Source organism: Cupressus sempervirens, chromosome 6 (genome assembly GCF_028749045.1).
Source record: "Cupressus sempervirens isolate cs-2001-9-10 chromosome 6, ASM2874904v1, whole genome shotgun sequence".
Taxonomy (NCBI): Eukaryota; Viridiplantae; Streptophyta; class Pinopsida; order Cupressales; family Cupressaceae; genus Cupressus; species Cupressus sempervirens.
This window is the reverse complement of record NC_143123.1, coordinates 678,659,323-678,681,808: the sequence shown is the minus strand read 5'-3', so window position 1 is coordinate 678,681,808 and position 22,486 is coordinate 678,659,323. Positions and strand designations below refer to the sequence as shown.

Sequence of the window (22,486 nt, the reverse complement as noted above, 5' to 3'; positions counted from 1 at the left end):
AGAGTTTTCTGGGAGAACCAAATATCAAACAAAATGTATATTTTGCAAAGAAAAAATAAATTCAGGAGGTATCTATAGATTGAAATACCACATTGCTGGCATACCTGGCCATGATGTCACAGTTTGCACTCAACAAACCGCTGAGGCAAAACGCTCTTGTTTAGTGGCATTAGAAAAAATTGAACAAGACAAGTTGACTAAGAAAATGCAACTTGAAGGGTTAAGAGGTATTGGCTCCCATGCTCCCACATCCGCAACCGCATCTACATCTGCAAGTGCATCTGCATCAGCTTCCGCATCCGTAGGTTGTGTTGGAGAGGGTTCTTCTAGGCCTCCTTTTCATCCTAGTGCTAGTGCTCATGTGAGTGTTAGTGGTAGTCGGTCTCATACTGAGACAGAGTCCAACACCAACCTATTGCGGCCTAGAGTGCGGAAAAGCAGAATGGATAGTTACTTTGTGCCCCGCACTACTCCTGGCTCCCAACCCACGCTTGAGGGCATGGGTTTGAACAAGGAGATTCATGATGCTGCCAGAAAAGAGATTTGTAAATTCTGGTACTTTTGCAACATTCCATTTATTGCAGCCAGGTAATTGATTCTTTTTTCTTTGTTATCTTCAAAGTTAAAGTTAAAAGTAAAAGTAAAACTTTAATTATATCTACTTGTTTTATGATTTTAGTTTTTGACATCTAAATTTCTAATCAATATCATTATCTATTTGTGACAGGACTCCTTATTGGCAGAACATGATAGATGCAGTTACCATTTGTGGTCCGGGGTTTAAAGCCCCAACTGAGGCTGAGTTGAGTGGATACCTCCTGGAGGAAATGGTTGAGGATATGAGGCATGAGCTTGAGGACAACCGAAAGGAGTGGATCGAAAAGGGTTGCACCATCATGACTGATGGTTGGACAGATAGGAGGGGAAGAACACTCCTCAATTTTCTTGTATCCTGTGGAGGTGATTGATCATTCTACTTTCCTACATACATAATTTTGAATCGTGATTGACTATTTCAAATTTTGATTTGTTGATTGCTAATAGTAATTATAATTCGTTGTTTTGTTACTTGTAGGATATACCATGTTCCTCAAATCCATTGATGCTTCTGCTCATGTAAAAAACGCCACATACTTATGTGAGGTTATTGAGGAAGTTATAGCAGAGGTGGGGGAACAACATGTGGTGCAAGTGGTGACGGATAATGCAGCAAGTTATGTTGCTGCAGGTAAACTTTTAACTTTTTAAGTTTTGAAAATAAATTTATTTGAATTTTGAACTTTTTCTAATTCTAACTTAGAATTTCTAAGTTTCCTAAGTTCTAACATGTTTGAAATTTGAATTTCTAATTATCTTAAAATTGTTGTAGGCAAACTTTTGATGGAGAGGCACCCCACCATATTTTGGTCCCCTTGTGCAGCACACTGCCTTGACCTCATGTTGGAGGAAATTGGCAAACTTGAGTGGGTCAAGTCATGTGTGGAAAGGGCAAAAAACATATGTAAGTTTATTTATAATCATTCATTTGTCCTTAGCACAATGAGGAAGTACACAGGAGACAAAGAGTTAGCTCGTCCAAGGATCACGAGGTTTGCCTCGAATTTCATCACCTTGCAGTCCTTGTTGACATCAAGGGATGATTTGAGGAGCATGTTTGTTGGGCGGGAGTGGATTTCATCTTCCTATGCTACGACCACTGCAGGGATAGATGTGGTGGATTGCATATTTGATGATGATGGTTTTTGGAAACCTGCTAGAGAAATACTTAAGGTAATTTTATTGCAATTTAACATTTAATATTTTACAGTTTACTATGCTAATTGTTTAATGATTTAGTTTTACCTTATATTATTGAATTATTCTATGTTTAAGTTTTGACTCAAATTTTTGTTTTACTTTATATGTAGGCCACTGAGCCTCTTGTATCTCTCCTACGAACTGCTGATGGGGAGAAGCCCTCTATGGGCTACATATATGAGGGCATGGATAGGGCCAAGGAGGCCATTAGAGCTCAGTATGCAGGAGTGCAGGAGAAGTATGCCCTTATTTGGGACATCATTGATAGGAGATGGCAGAATCAGCTCCACAGACCCATCCATGCAGCAGCTTACTTTTTGAATTCGGCATTTCGTTTCCGTCCTGACTTCAAGGCGGATGAGGAGGTTCTCACCGGATTATATACAGTGATCCAGAGGTTGAGTACTGATGAGGATAGCAGTGCTGCAATTATTGAGCTTGATAAGTTCAATAATAAAGAAGGGCCACTTTTCTCTAGCAGGGTAGCCATAGATGCTCGGGAAACAATACAGCCAGGTAAAAATTAAATAATATATTCAATGTTCATGAATCTAGATTCTAAAATTAAAGTTGATTATGTAATTTTAGAATTAACTTGTAATTTGTAATTTGTAAATGAGACTAATTATTTTTATTTTCCCTTATTTCAGATAGATGGTGGCAAATGTTTGGGGCCACAACCCCAAAACTTCAAAAAATTGCCATTCGTATTCTGAGTCAGCCAAGCAGCGCTTCTGGATGTGAGCGCAGTTGGTCCATGTTCGAGCACATCCACTCGAAGAGGAGAAACAGTTTGACAGTGCAGAGGTTGAATGATCTTGTCTTCGTTCATTACAACCTCCATCTTAGGATCAGACAGATTTTGGGCACTGACTCCTCTCCAATCATTCTGGAGGAGATTGATCCAGAATCAGAGTGGCTCACAGAGGTTGTAGATCCAGTCTTCACTGAGGAAGACCGTGCGTGGATTGACCAGGTGGATATAGAGGCTGAGGCAGCTAGAGCACGTTCTTCAGGCATTGGTAGACGCACACGTGCACACACAGACACGGGCCCTAGCGACATTCGTGAGCCCATCTTATATGCGGGAGATATGGCTCGACAGTCCTCTAGGACCTACATTAGACGCCTTACTACTAGGCAGACTGGATACTCAGAGGCTGAGGCTGAGGCTGTAGCCGAGCTTGAGGATGATGTTGAGGATGATGATGACTATGAGCCTGAGGCTTGAGCTGGAGCCTTGTTTTTATATTTTGTTTACAGATATTGATACTAAATCATTGATCGACATATGTTTCAAAGTTTCAAACTTTCATGGATCTTCATCTTAGATTCTTACATAAATTTATGATTTGATGTCTTATGGATCATCTTACATACATTCTATGATTTAAATCATTATGATCATTTGATTTCTATTTACTTCAGCTAGCCTACAATTTACATTTTAGATAACATAGTTATGTATGTGATGGATTTTATGTTTCATGTTTATGTATGTTAAGTTTTAACTTCTATTTGATGATGTTATAGTGTGCTTAAGTTATATTCAATAAAGGGTGCATGAAATAAGTTTTAAATTGTTAAAATCTTTAAATTTAAAGGGTTTTTTCAAATTTGCCGATTCATCGCCGATTCATTGCCGATTCACGATTCGATTCGGCCTTGCCGATTCCGATCCGATTCCGATTCACGTTTCTTTGAGTTTAAGGGTGTTTAGTTAAAAGTCAATTAGTGCCGCCAAATTAGAGTCACTGAATTCTCTGTGACAAATTATAATCAATAACATAATATTGTTCCTCGCATTGGTTTGGAAGATTGTAACATCATTTAAGTACTCCACCAATGATGATAGAGATAGTTGTCATCACCTCTTCATGGCCAACGGCTTGCACACAACCAATACTTGACTTGTAATAATAACACTAATCATCTATCAATATTATAATTTCTTAATGCTTAGTTGTAATGTCAAAGTCAATCAACCCATTCATCTTCAGCATAATCATTGTTTGTCCATTTTGTCACTACTTAGTATTTTATTGAGAATCTTTTCAAGATGTGATCTCAAATGTACCGATATTGCTGTAACATCCAAAATTTTGACCTAATTTAAATTATTATAGCCATTGAGTTGAATGGATTTTTCTTTCCTATTCATGTTAAAAGGGTAGTTAAATATAACTGTTGTATCCTATGGAATTGGTTGTCATCAATTATTTTGTATAACTGTTTAATGATGATGGTTGTTATTTGTTATTTGTCATATGATGATGATAGTAGTTAGCAATTGCCTGGTTTCAAAATTATGGTTATTGACTAACTTCCTGACTAATATCTATGTTAATTGTTATTATGGATTTACCATGGAACTTGTTATTATTGTGAAAATTGTTGCACTAGTTATTGCAGAAGCAAACGAAGGGGAAAAGCATTGCTTAACAAGATCTATGGAATGGGGTGCTACCTTAGTCCATTTATCTGATCGAAAGGTATGACCTTTGACTATCTTGGTAAGGACCTAGTGACTTGTATAACAAGATACAATCATTGGACACGCATGAGCTATTAGATAAACATTAAAATATTAAACATTTTAACTTAATTAAAGTACATACCTTTAATGGCTTATGGTTGACATTCTCATCACTTCAATATAATACATATTTATGTATGTGCCCATAGATATAAAAATAAGGTGACACCATAGTATTAATTTATACAAGATTATATCTATTGAAATACGTATATCCAAATGTGCATACAACATGAGAAGATACGGATATAAAATAATCTTCCAAGTCATACACATCTAGACATGCATACCTTAGTAGGTACAACCTTGGATAAATATTAAATATGATGCCATCATAATAATATATATATATGTGCAAATATATAAGTATGTATATAATTTTATAAAATATCCTTTTGATTGCGTAACCTTCAAGTTCTCTTTTATATTTATTTTTTCTTCCTCTTATAAGGCGAGAATGTACACTTGGCAATTTTATTGATCATTCAAGAAGATGATTCTTCTTCTCTTATAACCAGTCGTAAAGTCACAGCTTCTTGGAAGCCTTTATGATTTCGAATGCCTCCTCTATTTATGCACAGTCGGGAGAACAAAAACGTTATTCTTCTACACGATATACCTCTTCTATCCCACATTTTTCTTCATTCTATTTCTGTTGTGAATGATCAAGGACAAGTCGTATTTATTTTTATCCTGAGCTTTGCATTTTGGTTGCTCACGTCAAGAACTGGCTGCATAGAGTCAAGCCAAGCCCATATTTTCTAGACCAGGTTATGTGGTTAGCTTTTCCAATCATAAATTACTGTATATTTATTATTGCATTCAAATTTACAGCAGTTAGAAATGTGACCATGAATTTCGTACCTTATTATTGTATTGCAATGTCAAATAGATATTCGATGAGTCCATTCTTCCCAAGTTGAGTCAAGATCAAATGTACATGATATGTTCATACGTCTTTGTTTACTAATGGATTTCAGAATCAAATTATATTCATTACAAGTCCATTAAGACCAGTTCTCAAGTCTTAAAGACTGTGATATGACATACTAAAATTTTATAATATTCTTTACAGCAGCTGAGGTTCAACAAAAAAAGTTTGATTACTCTAGGATTTGAACATCTAGGACTCACCCGACTGTATGGCCAAGAAAGAGGGTGAAAAGGTGAGAGAAAAATCTACAAAAACATGAAACAAAATCAGATGTGATACAATAAATATATATTATTTTTAAAAAATTATTTAATAGCTCATGCATGTCCATTTGTATTGTTTTTCCTATTGTCAAGTCGAGCGGTGGTGATCAGATATTAGAAACCCATACAAAAACCTTGGCCAAGGAAGTTTAAGAAGTGCTTGCCTTCTAAAGATCACATGATGTCGATAGCGCCAATTATTCAGACATGTCCATCCATGACTGTGTGGACATTCTAAACGTCGGTATTTTGCTCGGATGGTTGAACTAGTAGTACCCCAAGCCTAGCCCTAGGGTAGGGAGGGCCCTTCTTTTCAAAAGATTATGTTGGGATGGATATGTTCCGCAGTTGGGAGGTTAAGCCTAAGTCAATGCTTCTCCTCTTACCCGGAAGTCGAGGCTTGCACAACCAGTTAAAGGCTCATCAGCTACTTTTTGTATGTTCCTTCTATATCCCTACAATGCATTTGTTTCCTTTTGTATCATAGTAAAAATGACAGTTATTTACATTACTTGTATACAAAGAATGTTAGGAAATGGTTATTTCAATTAATTGTTATTTCAGTTAATATCTCATGAAATGAATTTTAAGATGTTATGTTTCCGAAGTTAGTTAAAGAATTACTTTCATTTCTATTTGAAATCAAATATTAGTTCTTTTCTTTTTAGTTAAGAAAATTCGATTGTTACATATATTATTAGAGTGTTGGATTCGACACTAAACCTTGGGCACACTACTTAAGTTAAGGATTAGTAAACCTAAGATTTTTATTAGATTAAATGTACAGGATGCAAGTACGTAAAACACCTTGCAAGAAAACGCGACATCCCATCTTTTCATACTAGAGTAGGAACATGCCGAACTTAATCACACTTGTTGTTCCATGCCTCAGGACAATGAAACCCTAAAACAAGCTTTGCAACAAATGAGGAAGGAAAGAGTGAGGTGGACTCCTGCTAGTAAAGCGGCCTATAGAAACAAACTGATTCAAATTTGGAACACCCACCAGGCCAACTCTCTCATGCACTTCCATAGATCTTCGATGGTGCAGGATACGTACAAGTCTGAAACTGAATTGATTGCTGAAAATCAAGAAAATCAAGAATAACTCAATCCATAATGTAAACATCCTCTAAGGAGGAAATTTTTGGAAATAAAGGCTGTTGTAAACGCAGCATAGAAGTATTAAAGTTGATTAAATAAATTGGTTTATTTGTGTGTTTTATCTACTTGCAATCTCTTTTATTTTGTTGAAACTTGAAAACATGTTAAAAAAAAAAAAACATCAAACTTGACTTAAGAATCTTATAAATTTTAAGGTCAAACCCACAAGAAATATGAGCAATGATGAGAATGTTGCAGGCCATGACATGGTCCATGAAAATAACCCACAATCTTCCACCGAATTGCTACTTCAGATTTTGTAAGAAATGCAATTGAAGTTAGACAATATGAAAAAAAAGAATGAATGAGATGGCAGCCCAAATGGGGCAGAACCCAAAGGAAATGCAATCCTCACCCCCTCCCAGAATAGAAACAGAAATCTCTGTACACAGCAAGAAAACCCCTCAAACTCCACCTACCAAAACCGAAAAACAGAAGAAACTTGAAATAGTAAGCGACCTGTCTACAGACATTAAGAAGATCAAACCACCCAAGTTTTTTGGTTCTGAATCCGGAGAGGATGCAGAGGCCTAGTTAATAGAAATGGAACAATACTTTGAAATTAAGAATTTTTTAGAGACCTCAAAAGTGGTTTGGGGGAATATACCACTTTACCGGAGAAGTTGCTACATGGTGGGGAAACACCGAAGTTGAACTGAACATTAAAACAACTGAAATTACCTAGGAAAAGTTTGTAACCATCTTTAGGAACTATTGGTTACCCCAAACTTTCTATAACCAAAAGCTGCTAGATTTCCAAAATCTCAAACAAGGAGATATGACCGTACATAAGTATTGGGAGAAATTCACTTGACTACTGAAATATGTACCACCATACCAACAAGATAGGAACCTGAAAGTGAGGAAATTTATCGTGGGATTGAATAATAGGATCAGAGGGGCAATTGATGTTCTCACTCCTCGAACCATGGAAGAAGCTCTAAAAAAGGTTGTCTGTCAGGAATATAAAATCAAGAGAGATGATTCCATCTAGGATAATAAAAGAAAAACAAACTAGAATATAGAAGGTGCAGATATTGGATCCCAGAAGAAATAGTTTAAGGATTATAAATTTAACAAACCAGAACCAAAAGGGAATGGTATCAAGGATTTTAAAAGTAATCTCAATACAAATAAGAATAGCAAGGGCAGTGAAAAGAAGGGGTCACCTTTAGGATGCTACACTTGTGGAGATCACTATGTGTTGTCCAGAAAAAGGGTAGTTAGAAAGTTACCGATGCGGCGACAGTTGTGTCATTTCATTGGCACCGTTTCGGACATTATAAATATTGTGGACACTTATGTATTTCGGCATCATTATCATTGTTCGGAATATCATTATTATGTACGGAAAAGCATTTGATAATTAATAGTATTTTGCATTGAATATATGTTTTCTTTCATGTTCGCCACAAGTTGAACATTTGGTGTTGTTGCTAGTTCAAATTCGGAATAGTATGGAAGGACGAAGATAAATGGGAAGAACAATACAAGACAACCAGAAGACAAATGATGACAATGAAACATAAATTTTTGAAGGAGAGCATGAGGTAGCGTAAAACTTTCACATTTTGTATCGCATAGGCCTAGAAACTCTCATACAAAAGGAAGCCACCGAGAACGGTGTTACGTAGACAGTGTGTGGGATGATATGCACACGAACCCCACCACAAATAAATTTCTGGACCAACTTCCTTGTCTAATCACACAAGCCTACATGGCGCAAAAGAGACGCCGGGAGGAAGCGGAACGTGAGGAATGCCGTTAGGAGACTTCGAAGAAATTCTATGAGGAAAGAGCTGCACGACATTAGAAAACTGAACCATGAGCTATTGTGCCGTGGTGTCAAGGGCACTCACAAGTTTGTAATTGTCGCATAAGTCGACACATGATGTATACAGAATAATTAAATAAAAGAGTTCTGTTTTGATTTTCTTTTATAATGGTACTATATGCCAAATGCTCAATTTTTTGAATAAGAATAGGAATTTGAGGGAAGAAATCGACGAATTACAAATTGTATGTGGGGAAGCCGAACGCCGACAAAGGATAAGACAACTCACTGGGGAACGGATTGAGGTGCAGCCGGAGGAATCACCTAGTGTGGTAGTTGTAGTGGGGTTCACAGGAACTAGCAAAGGGTGCCTCAATTCGCTGGAACGGTGCAAACGGAGCAACGAGGAGTTGCTCGAGGAAACATGGCATTGATTGGCAGTGCTTGAGGAGACAAAGGAGAAATTTCTACATTTATCACACACTATACTATGAAAGCAAACCTGTGAAGAAGTAGGAGAAGAGGCGAGGCCAACAAAGGACACTGGGGTGAAAGGAAGTGCCGAAGCGGCACTACACGGTGGTTAGAGTAACCTGTCAAGATCAACTTCTAATAGTTCAGCGACACGATCTAGTGGCAATCAATGGGCAAGAAGTACTATCTCAAAAGCAGAAACTCCCAAAGTTCACGGACGATGGGAAGGAAGATCCCATACGGCATTGCCGTATGTGTAAAACGATATGGATCGCCAACGTGGTCACAGATGCGAATGAATGGCTGAACCAATTTCCCACCAGCTTATGGGGGGTAGCGGTGGATTGGTTCTTCGACATGGACAAGGCAAAGATCTCCACATGGGATGATCTCAAGAAAGAATTCCAACTGCTCCGGGACGATTATAAGGTTGTAGCAAAAACCTACAACTGCAAAAAAGGGAAGGACACGGTTCGATCCTACAATCGAAGGCTTAAATATCTTCTTAGCCGGATGGGTACTCAACTGGCAGACAAACTAAAGAAACAATGGTTTGTAGAACGCCTCCATGGAGCATTGAGAAGAAAGATGAAAATAGTTCCGCCCACGTCCTACACTGATGCATATGACCGTGCCCTAAATCTAGAAAGTGAAAGCAAAACAACAAAGAAGAAGAAGAGGAGGAGAAGTAAATCTTCCTCATCTTTCGAGAGCGATGAATCCTCCAACGAGGGAAGCAGCACTGACAGCAAGGAGGAGGCTAGCAAGAAAGTGCAAGCACTCCAAATAGACTTGGAGCAAATGTGCAGGGAATTCAAATCCATGATGGGAACAAGTGGCCGCATGGAGGAAGGAGAAATCTGGTGCACGGACTGCAAAGAGAAGGGTCATTCAAAGGGAGCGTGTCCCAAAAAGGCGATGTGTGATATCTGTGAAGTCCTAGGGCATTCCACCAAGGAATGTCCATTTAACATGAACACTAGGAGCCAACAAATATTGTTCACACAAGAACAACCATCCACGTCTTGCACAAATAATGACACTGAGGGAAACAATACTGTCACATCCGGTGGCTATCAGAATAACCGTCGAGGAGGATGGGGCAAGAATGACAATAGAAATCGAATACAATATGATTCCAAAGGGAGGCCCATAATCCAATGTCGAGCATGAAACCAATGGGACCACTTCACCAGAGAGTGTCCGAAGAATGACACTCCGCAAAAACTATGTCAATGGTGTGGTCCAGGGGACCACAAAGATGCGAATTGCCCAAAACAAGTAAATCTCATTAACATCGACAAAGAAAAGGTTCTGGTCATTACCTGCAACCAGGCTAAACAGGCCACCTATCTTGACCCCCGCATAGAGAAGCAAAGGCTGCGGGAGGCACAGGAGGACATAGAGAAAGCAATGAAGGCTACGAAGGATACGAAAGATGTTGTTCCCCGACGATCAGAGGGAGAAAAATACTTAGTCAATCAGATCCTACAAATGGAGGTGCCCGTCAGAGTTCAAGACCTCTTACAAGTAGTACCATAGCTAAGGACGACATTATTGAATACCCATGCACAAATGGTCGAGACGAAAGGACAGCCAACTAAACCAGGAGGGTCCGCGACAGATCTCATGTTGCTGACAGTAAGCAATGGTCATCATCCGACGGTGGTCAAGATGGGAATCCTTGGGACCATCCTAACGGACACCATCGTGGATGGTGGGTCCGGGGTGAATGTTCTTCTCGAGGAGACGTGGAGGAAATTGGGGAAGCCTACCTTGTGGCCATCCACATTCAACCTACTCGGCACCAACCAACAGAGGATAAAACCCCTGGGGACCTTAGAGGCTCAACAAGTAAATATCAGCACACAGCCATTTGTGTTGGATTTCGCAGTAATCCCATTAAAGACAAAGACATATGATGCCATTCTTGGAAGAGGATGGCTAGTGGCCTCAAAGGCAAATTATAACTGGAAGAAGAATATCCTGTCAATGGAAAGTGGAGGACGGAAGTTTGCAATTGATCTCCGAACCCAAGTGGTAAGTGAAGAAATGGCCTCGTTGTCAAAGTCCAAGTCAGACGAAGAGCACCAGAGAGATGAAGGTAGAATGAATCTAAAGGACGAAGGTGTCTTGGAATTGAAGGAGTGTTCAAAAGATGAGACAAGTTCACTAAATGGGCTTTTTCATTGGCAGATGGAAGGCTAAACTCTTCCATACATACATGCTTGGTGTCGAAGAACCCAAAGATGAGGAGGTATTTCTACCACTGTTCATGGAGTACGGAGAAGGAAATGCGGAGATCAATGAGATTCTCGCCCATTGCTTCTAAGGGAAGGAGATAAGATACGAAGAGTCGTCTATAGAAGTTACTAATCTTGGAGACACGGAGAATCCAAGGAACATACTCGTGGGGGACGACTGGAACCCAGTACTGAAGGCCGTAGCATTCAAAAAATTTCTCGAGTACAAAGATGTATTCACATGGACGTACAAAGATTTAAAGGGAATTCCACCGGAGATGTGTGTCCACCGCATACAACTGGTACCTGGAGCCATACCTGTGCGGAAACACCTGTACCAAATGAACAAAAACTACGCAGCCCGCGTAGATGAGGAAATACAGCTCATGCTAGAGGCTCGGCATAATATTCAAGGTTCAAACAAGCGAGTGGGTGTCACCTATTGTGATATCAATGAAGGACAGGATTCAAATCCAGATATGCGTGGACTTTCGATGCCTCAATGCGTAACAATAATAGATCCCTTTCCAATTCCATTTACCGACACGATTCTAGAAGTGGCTGGACACAAAATGTATTCTTTCATGGATGGATTTTTTGGCTATAACCAGATTTCCATCACAGAGGACGACAAACTGAAGACTACTTTTGTGGTGGAGGATGGCGTGTATGCGTACAACTGAATGCCCTTCGGATTGTGTAATGCACCCACTACGTTCTAGAGGATGATTTTGCATATATTTGACAAAATGTCAGTAGGCAACTTCCACGCATTTCTAGATGATTGGTCCATTTCAGTAGACAAGACAACCATTTAAAGGCACTTCAGGAATGTATGGAGAGGTGTCGGCGAGTGAGGTTGGCATTAAATCCAAAGAAATGTCGGTTCATGGTTCCTCAGGGAAATCTACTTGGACATATCGTTTGCAAGACGGGACTAAAGACCGACCAGGATAAAGGGTCATAGTAGAAATGGAAGCCCCGACAGACGTATCTGGAGTATCTTGGGCACATTGGGTATTATAGACGGTTTATAAAGAACTATGCTAGAATTGCTTTGCCCCTGGACAAGCTGACACGAAAAGGAGAACCATACAATTGGAGATCCGAGCAAGAGACCGCCTTCTCAGAACTGAAGAAAAGATTGCTGGGAGCACCCATACTGGCATATCCTAACTGGGACAAGGAGTTCCACCCCACGTGGATGCATCAAACTTTGCTATCGGTGCGACGTTGGCACAGACTGGTGATCATGGTCTCAACACCTAGTGTATTTTGCAAGTCGGCTACTGTCAAAAGCCAAAAGGAATTATAGTACCACTGAAAGGGAGGCTCTTGGGATGGTGTATTCAGTACAAAAGTTCAGACATTATTTATTGGCCACACCATTTACCTTTTACGTGGATCACCAGGCGTTGATGTACCTGGTGAATAAACCAATCATCCAAGGTAGAATCAGCAGATGGTTGTTGCTGCTCCAGGAATTTACCTTCACCATCATCATGCAACCCGAGAAGAGTCATGTCATTGCTGACCAGCTCTCCTGAATCAAGTTCGGGGAACCACCAGAAGGGGTCAATGACGACTTTCCGAATGCACATCTATTCAGAATCACCATTCTTCCGAAATGGTACAAATCTATCGCAAAATACCTGTCAACGTCTCAATTTCCAAGAGAGATGCTGCCAGGCGAACAGCGGGAGTTAGTTCTTAGAAGCTAGACGTTTCAGTTAATAAATGATCTTCTCTATAAGATGGGTCCTGATCAAATACTACGGCGATGTGTCATGGAGGAAGAAGTACAAAATGTCCTAAGGGAAGCACATGAAGGACTGGCAGGTGGCCACATGGGACCTAACACAACAACAAGGAACGTTCTACTTGCAGGGTTATGGTGGCCCACGTTGTACAATGACGCACAAGAATGGGTGTTGAGCTGCGACACATGCCAGAGAACCGGCAAACCGCTCAAGAGGGACTTCATGCCATTAAACCTTTCCCATGCCTAGGAGTTGTTTGAATGTTGGGGACTAGACTTTGTGGGTCCCCTGAAGGCGAGCAGGGCTCGGCGCTACCAATACATAGTGGTAGCCATAGACTCTAACAAAGTGGGTAGAAGCACGGGCACTACTTGATAATTCTGCAATCAACACGACAAAGTTCTTGTACGAACAAATCATCACCCGGTACGGTATACCTATTTAGTTGACGAGTGAGAGAGGTCACTTCGTCAACAATGTGATTATATTATTGACAATAGAATTTAAAAAATTTCATTCATTGTCAAATCCGTATTATCCACGAGCCAATGGTCAAGCGGAAGCCACAAATAAAATTCTGGTGGGTATCATATACAAATACTATGGCACTGAAGTTCTGAACTGACTGACTGGGAGAAGTTACCTTCAGCACTGTGGGCCTAATGTACCACATTCAAAGTCACAACGGGACAGACGCCGTTCTAGTTGATGTTTGGTCAAGAAGCAATGGTACTAGCTGAATTTATGGTTTTGAGCCTGAGAATTGCAATCAACAATAGACTAGGAGATATGGAGAGTTTACAAGAACGCCTCTACCAATTGAATAAACTAGATGAACGCAGATTAACAGCGCAATGGGCGATAGAAGTGGCACAGACCCATCGGAAAGCGTGGCACGACAAACATTTGAAAAGGACGAGGTTCTAGTCAGGCCAACTCAGGCTTCAGTACAATGGCTGCAACGAAATAAAACTAGAGAAATTTAAGGTTAAGTGGTTGTGATAGAGGGCCACACCACCCTTAGCCACTCGCAATCAAGAGTGCAACAATATGGAGACCAAGAGAAAAAAATGCTTCACAAATAATTTTATTATACTTGAAAAATCCTTACAACACCCACAAGATGATATGACTTCTTCAACATAAGAGAAATCCTAAATAAGAGTCTTCACACCAAGAGCTTCACCAATAACTTCTACTTGAAGAGCTACACCTTTAGAGTTTTCACACCTTGAAATCTTCACGCCTTCTAGCTTCTACTTCTCAAACTTTTCTTTGAGCTTCCACTCCTCAAGCTACTCCTTGAGCTTGATTAGAAATGCTCATATGCCTTGCTTAAATAGGCGCTTACCACCCAATGCATGACTTATCCACAACCTTCTACACAATATCCACAATCTTCTAAAACTTTCATAACTTTCTAGAATTACAACTAAGCACCACCATGTGGCCTAATTAGAAAATTACATTTCCTTTATGGATCACAACAAATATTAAATACAAGATTTAAGAAACTTTCCACAAGCTTCTAAGATGCCACCTACACACCTCAATTAATGTAATGACAACTATTTTTCTTATTTTTCTATTTATGCCACCTATGCACCTCGAAAATAAAAATCCTCTTTTCCTTTCTTTTCTCTTTTTTATTTTTTATTATTTCTCTTCTAATTTTCGTCACTTTCTCTCTCCTCTAGATTTTTATTTTTATTTTTTTAATTTTAAATTTTACATTCAACATGTCTCCCCTTTATTTTGGATGCAAGATGCTCCTGCATCAGACTCCCCAAGTTCGAAAAGATGTTCTAATAGCTGGAAGAACATCTTTCGGGATTCAATACATAAATCCCAAACTGGTTCTTCACATATATGTCCTCCAAATCTTCAACTTGCACACTCTTTCCCTTGTTTTTCTTCTTCTCCTTTACATCCACCACAGGTGTTCTATAGGTTTGCTTCCCATGCTGATTTTCAATCTTCTCAAAATCTGCCAACTCAACTCGAATGCCAACACTCAGGTTTCTCCTACTGAGCGCTTCATTCTGCAAAGGAATTAAAGAAAACTTCCTACCACCTTTCTCAATAGTAAACACATTCCTAACACAATCATGTATAGCCCTGTAATCATACTGCCAAGGTCTACCAAGTAACACATGACAACTGTTCATATCCACAATATCGCACAATACTTGATCTTTATACTGCCCAATCTGAAAATCAACAAGACATTGCTCTCTCACTTCCAAAGCATGCTCACCTTGCAACCAGCCAATTCTATAAGGACAAGGATGTCTCAATCTCTTCAAACCAAGTTTTTGAACCATCTCCTCAGCAACAAGGTTATCAGTACTACCACTATCTATAATCACCTTGCAAACTTTCCCACCAGACTTGCAACAAGTTCTGAACAAACTAGTCCTCTGACAAGAATCCAATGTCTTCTTACCCATTACTACTCGCCGAGCCAACAAACTTTCTCCTTCCTCAGGCTGATTTTCCTGGACTTCAACCTCATTCACAATAGTAGCTGTCCTACCAATAGAACATTCAAAAGATCTATGCCTTTCTTGACCACACTTGAAACAATTACCTCTGAATACACCTCCACCTGTCCTTCTTCTTTGTTCAATAGGTTTTGTTTCACCTTCTGCTTTGACAGTTCTCTATGCCCAGACCGAATAGTCAACTTGTAGAACTCCTCAGTGTAATCCTTCACAGTCATATCCTTCTGTTTCAGATTCTGCAACCTCTTAAACAATTCAAGTTCATAATCAGCCGGAATGAACTTTGCCTTTAACTTAGTCACCATCAATTTCCATCTAGTGATCTTCATTTCACCTTCCTCTTCTCTGTCTCTTTGCAGTTCCTTCCACCAAAGAGCAGCATGTCCCTTCAACTTAGTTTGTGCCAACCTTACTCTCAATGGATCTTCAATACCCTCAAGCTCAAAGTAGTCCTCTAATTCACCAATCCAATCAATTAGGTCTTCAGAATTCAAAGTACCTGAAAAATTAGAAACCTCCATCTTATGCTTCAACTTCAACTGAGATCCAGGACGAGCAAACTGACTAGCCCTAATTCCAATAGGTCTCTCCTCATGATCACTTCTATCCTCACTAGTAGCTTCAAAGTCTTCAGCAACTTCATCATATCTGTCTTCAGTACCCACATGCCTAGGTACACCACCCAAAGCACTCACAATTTCAGCAATCATGTCACTCTTTATCAATGCAATCTCTGATTTGACCTCTGCTCTTATCTTCTCTAAGATTCTTTCTTCCATCGCTTCACTAAGGTCATCATTTTCCTTGGGGTCCAATCTTCTTGGAGGCATCTTCCAAAAATTTAGCAAACCCTAAACAAATCCACCAATCTAAAAGATCAATCAGCCACAAGATCAACCTTCTTTGCAAATCCTGGTGTAAACTGCCTCACGTTCGGCGATCTGTCCACACACTCAGGAACTCCCGCTCTGATACCACTTGATAGAGGGCCACACCACCCTTACCCACTCGCAATCAAGAGTGCAACAATATGGAGACCAAGAGAAAAAAATGCTTCACAAATAATTTTATTATACTTGAAAAATCCTTACAACACCCACAAGATGATATGACTTCTTCAACATAAGAGAAATCCTAAATAAGAGTCTTCACACCAAGAGCTTCACCAATAACTTCTACTTGAAGAGCTACACCTTTAGAGTTTTCACACCTTGAAATCTTCACGCCTTCTAGCTTCTACTTCTCAAACTTTTCCTTGAGCTTCCACTCCTCAAGCTACTCCTTGAGCTTGATTAGAAATGCTCATATGCCTTGCTTAAATAGGCGCTTACCACCCAATGCATGACTTATCCACAACCTTCTACACAATATCCACAATCTTCTAAAACTTCCATAACTTTCTAGAATTACAACTAAGCACCACCATGTGGCCTAATTAGAAAATTACATTTCCTTTATGGATCACAACAAATATTAAATGCAAGATTTAAGAAACTTTCCACAAGCTTCTAAGATGCCACCTACACACCTCGATTAATGTAATGACAACTATTTTTCTTATTTTTCTATTTATGCCACCTATGCACCTCGAAAATAAAAATCCTCTTTTCCTTTCTTTTCTCTTTTTTATTTTTTATTATTTCTCCTCTAATTTTCGTCACTTTCTCTCTCCTCCAGATTTTTTTTATTTTTTTTTTTTTTAATTTTACATTCAACATGTCTCCCCTTTATTTTGGATGCAAGATGCTCCTGCATCAGGTTGGGACCATATAAAGTAAGAGAAATCGACGACAATGGATCCATCAAACTGTGGACCTTGGACGGGCACAAGATTCCTGAGGCCATCAATGGATCAAAGTTAAAAATTTATCAGGAGCGACAAGGAGGTAGAAATAATCGCCAATGAATAAAAATAAAAAAATTTAAAAAAAAATTTAAAATTTTTTTTAAAATTTAAAATTTTTAAAATTTTAAACATTAATTAAAAAAATTAAAAGTCCCACGGACACAAAGTGTCCTGCGGACACCGAGTGTCCTGCGGACGCGTAGCCGCGTACACCTGTGTCCCGCGGCAAGGATTCCACAGGTAACGTTTTTAACTCCCATGGGTAACCTTATAAGCCTCACGGACAGCATGAAAAAAATAAAATTGGACACGCAAAAGGGGGAAAAAATGCAGCCGTTGCTCAAGAGAAAACACGCACAAGAAGATTCATAGCCACAGAGAAGGAAAGGAAGAGAATCGGGGGGAGAGTAACGAACCGCTAATTGCCAAGTATACCGCATCCACCGTGGGAAAGGGAAGTTCGCGGCAAGAGTATTGATGCCGGTAGGGAAACCCAAAGAAGAATAAGTGTTGAAGGAGAAAAGAAAGAAGCTACGGAGAGGAATATGTTGCAGGCACATCATCTGTGGGAAGAAAGAATATTGATAAACAACTAGAGGACAACAAAGGTAGTTCACGTGGGAATCATTGCCATCGGAGAATCTTTGCCACGGGAAACAAAAGAGAAAAGGAGAAAGAGAAACCTAACCGTTTCTTTTACATAAAAAGACAAAGCAAGAAACCGTTATTATGGAATCCACAGGAAAAAGAAAGCGATGGAAAAACCAGTTGAAAGCAAACATGGAAAATAATGTGTGAGTGTTGGCTTCTAGAATCCAAGTTGCAGGGCCAACAACATCCAGCAGTAAGAAACAAAAAGTGCACGCTGACCTCTCACACCTCAGGTCCAGTTTGAAGGACTGAACGGCACCGAGTGTCGGAAATGGTGGCAAGAAATTGTAGATACAGAGGTAATTAAACAAATTCTAGTATGAGCGCAAGTACATTGGGCAATACAACTTGTATTTTCTATTTGGCTGTTTGAATCAATTTTACGAACTATGATAGAATTGTACAATAGGAACAGCAGAACTAGTACATTTGTTTACAAGCAGCACCGTATGACAATCTACTTCAAACCGAGAGATTTCAGTAGGATTTTTGGCATTCCTGGCCAAGAAGGATGGAAAGTGGAGACCAAGACTCGCAAGTTGTCACAGGAACGTAAAGAGTATTGGGTGAAATTAGTAGGCCGCGACCTCACACCAGAGGAAATGGAGTCTATGGTGAAGGGTGGCAAGAGCCAAGGACTGTGAAGAGATTTTATTCGAGAGGGCCACTGGAGGTGTATCATGGATGTAATTAAAAGCAAGTTGACGGAGGCAAGTTGGGCCTCGGATATAGCTTTGCTGCAGATTTCATTCATGAACAGCATCATGAATGGTATCGTGTATGATTGGGCCATGGTCCTCGTCGACAGGATGGAGGAATTTATGACACTCCAACACCGGACATTCTTCATGCCGCACCATGCCATCAATTTGTTTGTTTTTGGAGGCAGCCCTTCATTAAGTTCCACTTGACGATTTTGAAGACCCACCAAGGGGGAAGTTGGTGCCAAGAGAACCCTCAATATTCTATTGGAGACATTTAGACACAGGTGGGACCGCGGCCGGACAAAAGAAGGTGTTACAGGGGTTGGAGGCATACGGAGACACCGATAGCGGAAGGAAGGACACTACAGAGAGCAGTGGGGCCGAATCCACGGAAGAAAGTACTTCGGCGGAAGTTGGCAACAACGCGACAGCCAATGGGTCCACATTTTTACCCCTCCCTAGTTGCCAACTTCGGCGCACTTGACCGCCACCACTTCACTCATTCCTCCATTTGGCCAGAGACATGCGCTGGTTGTCATGACTCCACGGCTGATAGCGGCAGATATGACTCCACCGACGGCTACAATAGATGTTATTCCACGGACGGCCATGACAAATGTGATTCCATCAACAACCACAACAAAGGTTATGCCTTCACAGAGTTTTTTGCCAAACTCAGTGGCACTCGCAGAGCTAGCCATAGAGACAACGCCAGAGTCTAAACCTCAGGTTCGATTAGATGTGATTGGCTCTGACACTGTGGTCACTATCTCTTCCTCTTTGTTGATCGACACCTAGCCAATTCTGCAAGCCCAGCCAATTTTGCTAGCCCAGCTAGTTTTGCCAGTACAGTCAGTTTCGCCAGTACAGCCAGCACAGCCCGATGAGAGCATGCAGTTGATGCAGGCAGCTTAGCCTGAGAAGATTGAGGTAATGGACAAAGCTAGTGCATTCCTACAATAGCAATTCTGACTCATTCCTGTAGAGGTCGGTCCTTCCATTCAATCCCCGAGGCATGGGGGGGTATCCCCAGGACCAACTACCATTTTAGAGCCACAAGAGGTGGGAGTACCACAGTCCAAGGATGCACCCGGAGAGGAGGCGGCAGCACCGGATGTGGATGTGGCTACCACAAGAGAGGCAAAGATGGATATCAATGGGGACTGGATGCTCGACGATGTGGCGAAGGAGGACTATGGGTCAAATGAGGAAATGTTGTGAGGTTTTCACACCAGCACCCCAAAATTTTGGGGACCTTTTTTTTGGTTGCCTTAGCAATTTTTCGGTCTAGAGGTTTCAAATTTGAAGATTACATGCCTTGGACACCTTCAGGGCTAGTGGGGAGAGGGTTAGATTTATTTCAGTGTTACCCTGGCGTGGGGGTGCAGCGGTGCGGAGGGACGTCGAGACGAGTTTCGGGTGCGGGAAAAAAATAGCCTCAATTTGGGGACACCTGGGGGATGCCGGGGGTGCGGCGGCAGCGGAGCGAAGGGGGGTTTTGGAGGGGGGGGGGGTTATGATTGAAAATGCTAATTATGAAATGATACTTCAATATATTATATAACAATGTAACATTAACATACCAAATATAGTTGACTACAATGAATAGAGAAAATTAAAATGTGATTCACGAACCATAAGTTCAAACTTGAAACTTGAAATTTCATAACCATTACTATTACTGATGACCATTTGACAAATGAACTTAGTTCAAGATGCAAGATTCAAAATTCATTGTTCAAATATGATTTTATGAATATCATATATCATAAAGATGCTCATGATGACAATGAGCCGAATAGCATGAAACAATGAAATAATAATAATGTATCATAGCCATATCAAAGTGACTATAATCAACAAAATGACAAAATGTCAATAATGAGAATGGAATCATCTCAAGTGCTCTCTAATCATCCCCTATGCCGAAGTCCTCATCAATGCAACTACTAGACTCCTCATGGGTAAGATCCTGATCCTCTAAAGGAACACCAACTAGCCCTACATTGGCTTCTGCATTGGCATCCTCATCAATCTAAGCTGGATCCTCTGAATCCACATCCCGTGTTGTAGGGCTCTCCTTGTACTCGTGTGTCTTGCGATCTTTGAGCCACAAGTAACCATGTACAACAATCAGCTTCTCCGCTCTCTTAGAGGTAAGTCTGTTCCTCTTAACAGAGTGAATGAAGCTATAGGTGGACCAATTCCTCTCTGCAGCTGAAGATGTAGACATCTGAGATAACAAAGTTGAAAGTTACAACTTACAAGTTACAAACAAATGTTCATACAACTTGTAACAAATGATAAATGGTAAATCGATAATTAATAATTATTGAATCAATGAATCATAAATTAAAATCAGCAAGGTAAAACTCTTCAAGTTAAGATTGTAAACGGTTGGAATTAGTTATTAGTATTACAAACCTGAAAAAGCAGTCGAATGGCTAGTGAGGTGATCTTTAACTTTTGTGACCCATGACATTTCCATCACAAAATGGGATTCTTTTGTGCCATGGTTTTGAGATCCACCTTTGCAATATCCGAGTATCCTACAAGTTACAAGTTTTAAAGTTTACAACATAATATTAAAATTATAAATAACTTAAATAAAGTTATAACTTATAAGTAAAGTAACAATTAATTATTAAAAGAACTTATAATTATAAGGAGTTTAGAGCACTAAATCAAGATTTAAGGATTACCTGAAAGACTAGCAAATTCGGACCACTCGGTGCGAATCTCACTAGCAGTCTCAATATCATACATTTTGGCAATGCATCGAAAGAACCCATTCTTCACCTCATCATCCTGAAGTGGTGTGACTCTACCAGGCCTAGGTATGTACCACTTCGGGTTCAATGCATAGGCAGCCATGTGCAAAGGAGTGTTCAACTTCTCCCACCTACGGTGAATGATAGGCTCAATGTGCTCCATATAGAATGCTAGAGTGGGGTCTCTCTCACGCATAGCAGCCCTAATCTGCCCAAGCATGGAATCAATGCACTCATAAACCTCTCCAAGGCTAGGTGAATCTGCATCTCCATATCTGATCACCTGAAACACTGGAGTAATGATGGAGACTATGTATTTTGCATCACTCCAAAACTAATCACTCTTCACTGTCTCCTTTACCCTCTTCCCCTGCTCTATTCTGGACTCAGGCCATCGATTCCATTCTTGTGTCATAACCATGAGTTGCAATGGCTCTTGCAACTCAATAATTCTCTCCAAGAGAATATAATATGATGCATACCTGGTCTCAACTAGTTTTAGGAATTGCTTCTTTGCGAAGCTCCTGAAAAGTGCATGTGATGTATGGTGATTGCAGATAAACATCTGCACCTCTCTCCCATCATTAACCACCTTTCTAATCCACTCTATTTTCCCTTGTCTTTGAGTGCATTGTTCATGGCATGCACACAACATGGAGTCCACCAAATATGCCTATAAGCTGCCTCAACAAGCCTCCCTGCAACTTTGCACACGTGCTGCATCTGTCACAACTTGGACCACATTTTGTGGTCCAACCTCCTCAATGGCTTCCCTAAGCACATGAAACTGAAAATCAGCATCTTTACGATGCCCTGAACAATCAACTGCCTTCAAAAAATATGGGCCCTCCGTGCATGTAACCATAATGTTGATGAGTGGACGATGACTAATGTTCGTCCACCCATCCATGATAATGTTGCAACCTGAATCCATCCAACATGCTTTCATTTGCTCCATCAAGATCCCAACCTTGTCATAGGCTATATCCAACACTGTAGTCCTCAGCTTGTGGTCACCTGGTGGCACATATGATGGCTCTCCCTCATTCACTACCATGGTCATCA

The 22,486-nt window shown here is 40.2% G+C and overlaps 2 protein-coding genes across 4 annotated transcripts in view; one reads left to right on the top strand and one right to left on the bottom strand.

Moving 5' to 3' along the window:
- Positions 1-22,486, bottom strand: part of LOC149554011 (ATP phosphoribosyltransferase, chloroplastic-like) — a 144,245-nt gene that overhangs the window by 47,898 nt on the left and 73,861 nt on the right. The window lies entirely within an intron of this gene.
- On the top strand, positions 304-3,220 carry LOC149554012 (uncharacterized). The gene is made up of 5 exons (XM_089789334.1): positions 304-960; positions 1,076-1,228; positions 1,370-1,770; positions 1,908-2,313; positions 2,448-3,220. Exons 1-5 carry the CDS (start codon positions 747-749, stop codon positions 3,026-3,028), a joined length of 1,755 nt encoding a protein of 584 aa, XP_089645460.1. The 5' UTR covers positions 304-746; the 3' UTR covers positions 3,029-3,220.